At 33.0% G+C, this 5,594-nt stretch overlaps 1 protein-coding gene and 1 long non-coding RNA gene across 2 annotated transcripts in view; both read right to left on the bottom strand.

The window, feature by feature from the left end:
* Positions 1–346: 346 nt before the first annotated feature.
* The window catches only part of LOC111712720 (threonine synthase-like 2), a 20,298-nt gene continuing 15,050 nt past the window's right edge, over positions 347–5,594 (bottom strand). Inside the window, exons 13-15 of the mRNA XM_023487421.1 lie at positions 1,888–1,925; positions 1,614–1,660; positions 347–477 (exon numbers count right to left, since the gene is read on the bottom strand). Coding sequence (XP_023343189.1) covers positions 362–477; positions 1,614–1,660; positions 1,888–1,925 — 201 coding nt within the window. The 3' untranslated portion in view covers positions 347–361. The remainder of the gene's footprint in view (positions 478–1,613; positions 1,661–1,887; positions 1,926–5,594) is intronic.
* Positions 2,648–5,581, bottom strand: LOC111712722 (uncharacterized). Its single transcript, XR_002767528.1, has 3 exons — positions 5,554–5,581; positions 3,123–3,232; positions 2,648–2,818 (listed from the first exon to the last, which is right to left on the bottom strand). It is a non-coding gene; the product is annotated as an uncharacterized LOC111712722 (long non-coding RNA).

Genomic DNA, 5,594 nt, shown 5'->3' with positions numbered 1-5,594 from the left:
AGGTTTGCGTACCTGAGGAATAGGATTAAGGTTTGCGTACCTGAGGAATAGGTTTATGGTTTGCGTACCTGAGGAATAGGATTAAGGTTTGCGTACCTGAGGAATAGGTTTAAGGTTTGTGTACCTGAGGAATAGGTTTATGGTTTGCATACCTGAGGAATAGGTTTAAGGATTGCGTACCTGAGGAATAGGTTTATGGTTTGCATACCTGAGGAATAGGTTTAAGGTTTGCGTACCTGAGGAATAGGTTTATGGTTTGCATACCTAAGGAATAGGTTCAAGGTTTGCGTACCTGAGGAATAGGTTTAAGGTTTGCGTACCTGAGGAATAGGTTTAGGGTTTACGTACCTGAGGAATAGGTTTAGGGTTTGCGTACCTGAGGAATAGGTTTAGGGTTTGCGTATGCGTAAGCTACACCAACTGATGTATGAGGACAAATGATATAATCATTTTCTGTAAAACATCTCCCAAGAACATCTAAATAAGAAGGAAAACAGAATAATTTAATAAAAAGTCTTATATACAGTATATATTATATATACAACAAAATCGTAATTTTATCTGGCAAAGGAACAAAATACAATGGGTTTTAACGTATCTACACATTTTAAAGTAATTAACACATTTTTTATGTTACTTTCTTCATTTAAGTTAATTTAAATTTTGTTAACCCCATTCTCCCCTTCCCTACCCCCCTTTGTTTCATTCATTTTTGGATAAATCATAATGAGTTTGTTTCTACAGTTTCGTAAGAATTCATAGGAAACTGCATAATGCTTGTTAACGTTTTAAACAAGTTTGCTCAAATAAGATGATAAAAATATGTATCTACAGTATAATTTCTTCCCTATCGTTCAGAATTATGTGTAAAAAAGAGTTGGATACGAATGTGATGTAGCTTTTACAAAATTTAAAAATTCAATTCCTTCCTTTGTTTAATATTGCTTGTACGGTATATATTTAACACTTCTTATAAATTATTCCTCTACATATAAACCGAAAGGTTTAACAAATCGGCCCATGACTTTCTTCTTAGTTTTTAATGGTTTCCCATTTCCATAAATTGAAATTTCTTCTCTTCTCTCTCATCCAATATTCACAATAGTTTAAGACTATAGATATATAAAGATCTAAGGGAGGAAGGAAGGAGGCCACACAGAAAAAGTTTATTTTATTTTGTCTCCATTTTTAAACAAGGTGTTTTAAAGAAAAGTTTTATCTATGTGTAAAAATTATAAATATGTCTTTAAAACAATTGTTAAAATAGTTTTACCCCGAAAAACAGTATAGGAATTTTGCTACAGTTAAACCCTAAATAAGCAATACATCGAAAGAATTCATCAAATGTCGTATTCTTCACTTTCTGATAATGGAATGTTGCAAATATTTAGTTTTTAATCAAATGATCATATGGAACTCTTTAAAACTGTTCCCGCAAATTCATGGCTATTTATTTATTTTCGCAAATACTGAGATTTAGGTAAAGTTGTAAAAAACCATTGAAAAAATGTCAAGACGACATTTGATAAATTCTTTCGATGTATGGCTCATTTAGGGTTTGATTTCTTCATAAATTTTGTGTTCATTAAAAATGTAAAATTTTTAAAATCTACCTATCATAACATCATTATCAACCATCATACTATCTACAACTACATCCCTGATCAATTCCAGTTCATATGTCCAGAGAAAAAAAAAACTTTTTAATCGTCAACATTTCATATTAGCAAAGGGATCTTCAGAATGAAAAAAATCCTGAAATATACAATTGTATTAATTTCTTTACTTTGGTCCAATGCTGGTGTCAACAAGAACTCCACTGTTTTTTCAAAACTGCTTTACAATGAAGAATCATATAAAATGTAATCTTTATTAAATAAACTGTTCCTGATTTTGTTCAGGAGATCCTCTGGTATTTGACACCCCTATAAGTGAGTTAGAACAAAATAATGGCCTGGCGAAAAAAGTTTAAAATTGAAAATAATAGTTTGAGGCTAAAATTTCAGCAAAAGTTCGTTAAGCTACGAAATTCATTAAAACTGTTTTATTTATGTCAAATTGAGCCCGGGGAGTGGGGAATAGATTTATGGTTTGCGTGCCTGAGGAATAGGTTTAAGGTTTGCGTACCTGAGAATCATTGGTGTAACCAATCAAGACTCTTGCAGATTGATAAGAAAGGAGAAAATAAAATTTTTGAACCAATTCAAACTAGATCTCTTTTCGTCCATAAGTTACCAGCTCCCGGTCAAAACTTTCATGTAAGAACGCGTTAATCCATCAGGCTTATTTCAATATCCCCTCTGTGACAGTATCGGTGCAATGTGCTTAATCCCTTATCTTTTGTTATCCATGTCATGGGGTCCAACCACAGGATATCCAAGAGAATCTAGAAGATTTTGGTCGCTAAAGGATAAAGATTAGTGTTTGATCCAATGACTAACAACACAAGAGTTCTGACCCCCTGATTTTTTCTTTAGTTTCTGCCACTTTTCCACTTTTTCTCAATGCAGAGTAGAGAATAAATGCATTTGACATATGAACCCCCTTCAGCACATAAACCTCGTTTTATATGAATTGTAAAATTCACTCTAAGCTTTAAACTTAAAGTTTAAGAATTACTCTCACATGAAAATACAAGACGAGAAAGATAAATGCAAAGATTTATTCAACTATTTCACACACTAGGAGTCTAGGATAAACCCAATATTTATTCTAGAATTATAACAGTTAGATAACTCATTGATATTTAGTCGAGATGAATTCTATTTTCTGTCGCAGTTTAGACTCCCAGTTTTCTCCTTTCTTCATCTCATCGTATCTACAAAAATATCAATATTAGTTGGGCTAATTTTGAGAAATAATTGGAAATTCTTTTTAAGAACAAAAAGAAATTAATAGTGTTAAACGGATATAAAAATTAAAGGTTACATAAAGGGCCTTCATCTTTTGTGAATGCAATTAACCAGTATCCAAGGGAATAAAAAAGTAATTTGAGCCAAAGATAATAAAACCAACTATATTTAGATCAGAAAACTCCACCTTAAATTAAAAGGATAAAGTTTAAAGAAAAAGATCATAAAATTAAAGCAAATAATTGGATGAGATCATAATCACACGTGGACCTTGTCGCCATATTGAAGAGCTTCTGAATCTCTGGGTTTGGTTTGGGTTGTACACCAGCTTTCTCAACTGCTTCTGGAAACTTGTCGGGTGCAGCTGTTGCAAGTACAATCTAGAAACATTCAGTTTCATGAATTTATACTTATAGTGTAATGAATAACTAATTATACGATATTTATACATTAAATTCAGCAGAACATTAAAAAGAATGGTTTGGTTTTATGGTTTGCTTTCTTCAAAATACGCCTTTCCAATTTTCATCTAAAGCAGTGAAATTATTCTAAAATGATTACTTTTTTCAGATTTTGTATCTAACTTTGAGTAACAAAAATGCATGGGTATTTTCTCGAAAAATCTATTTCCCGCACCCCGCTCTTTTGAAAAAAAAAATTGTAAATAGAATTTATATATGGGTATCATCAAGGTATCAAAAAGTATGAACAAAGGAATTGAGTCTTTAGAACAAAATCAAATATTTAAACCTCAATATATTTAGAACTCGATGTTGTAAACCTTTGATATTTCAAACTCAGATTATTTGATCTAACAGAATTCATAGTTTAAAATATTTAAGGTAAGCAACATTTGGTTCCAAAGATATAGTGATTAGAAAATCAGAGTTTGTGGCAAAGACTCAATTTCTTTGCCTTTAGATGTTTATTTTCCATTTTTTTCCCCAAAACATTAAAAACCATTTGCCCCCCCCCCCCCCCCCCCCCCCACAGGGGGGCATGATTTTTAAAAAATATTTAGACCCCTGTATATATCATTAATATTATATTGTAACATATGTGTTGCTAAAGAGTAAATACATGAAGTAAAATTATTCTTTCATGTTCATCATAAAAATATATTGCAAGATGCTGAGCATCTATATAAAATTTTACACTGGGCAAAATTTTACTATTATTAGAAACTGTAAAAACCTCAAATTACACTTGAAAGGAATTGATTATTCGTCTCAAACTCTAATTTTCTAATCCATGTATATTTACAACCTGATGTAGCACATCTTCGATATTTCAATTTATGAATTATGTTAGTTTAAGTAAGTTGAGTTTGAAATAGTTTTGCAACATAGGGTTAACAAGATATAGAGATCAAAAAAAGAAAATTTGTATTATTCAATACCTCAAAATAAATGAGTCTTTATAATCTTACTTTTAAGGATTGGAGTAAGGGGGGGGGGAAGCTGATTGAAAAATAAAATCGAACTTTACCAAATTTAGAGACTATTTTTATTTAATAAAAAGTTAAAAGAATTCCAATCAAATGATCAAGAATTGTTTACAAATCCCATCCTGCACCGGGAACGGATTAGGTTGATCTCAGAAGGCAATAAAATGAAAAGAGAGTAATAGGAATGTTACAGTTATTGAATTCTGCAGGAAATATTTTGCAACAATTTCAATTTGCACAGAGTGCAGAGTACGGAGTACAAACATGATACTACTGTTGTACTATGGGAGGAGGTTCAGGTCCTTCTAAATATAAAAAAAAATTTCCAATCCTATGAAAAACGTATGTGTACTTTTGGTATAGGTTTTGGGTTTGAGTACCTGAGGTATTGGTTTAAATGTGCATGCCTGGGGAAAAAGGTTTAGGGTTTACATACCTGAGGAATGAGGAATAGGTTTAAGGTTTGCGCACCTGAGTAATATGTTTCAAGTTTGTATACTTGTGGAATAGGTTTAGGTTTTGCGTACCTGTGGAATAGGTTTAAGGTTTGCATACCTGTGGAATAGGTTTAGGGTTTGCGTACCTGGGGAATAGGTTTAGGGTTTGCGTACCTGGGGAATAGTTTTAGGGTTTGTGTATCTGAGGATTGGGTTAAGGTTTTTATACCTGAGGAATAGGTTTAAGGTTTGTGTACCTGTGCAATAGGTTTCAGGTTTGAATACCTGGGGAATAGATTAAGGGTTTGCGGGCCTGAGGAATAGGTTTATGGTTTGCGTACCTGAGGAATAGGTTTATGGTTTGCGTACCTGAGGAATAGGTTTAAGGTTTGCGTACCTGAGAAATAGGTTTAAGGTTTGTGTACCTGAGGAATAAACTTTAGATTTGAGTACCTGATGAATAGGTTTATGGTTTGCGTACCTGAGGAAAAGGTTTAAGGTTTGCGTACCTGAGGAATAGGTTTAAGGTTTGTGTATCTGAGGAATAGGTTTAAGGTTTGCGTACCTGAGGAACAAGTTTAAGGTTTGCGTACCTGAGGAATAGGTTTAAGGTTTGCGTACCTGAGGAATAGGTTTAAGGTTTGCTTACCTGAGGAATAGGTTTAAATTTTACGTACCTGAGGAATAGGTTTAAGGTTTGCGTACCTGAGGAATAGGTTTGTGGTTTGCGTACCTGAGGAATAGGTTTATGGCTTGTGTATCTGAGGAAAAGGTTTTAGGTTTGCGTACCTGAGGAATAGGATTAAGGTTTGCGTACCTGAGGAATAGGTTTATGGTTTGCGTACCTGAGGAATAGGT

This window comes from Eurytemora carolleeae, unplaced genomic scaffold (genome assembly GCF_000591075.1).
Source record: "Eurytemora carolleeae unplaced genomic scaffold, Eaff_2.0 scaffold1102, whole genome shotgun sequence".
In the NCBI taxonomy this organism is placed as follows: Eukaryota; Metazoa; Arthropoda; class Copepoda; order Calanoida; family Temoridae; genus Eurytemora; species Eurytemora carolleeae.
Note: the sequence above shows the minus strand (reverse complement) of the source record. Positions and strands in the feature narration are given on the sequence as shown.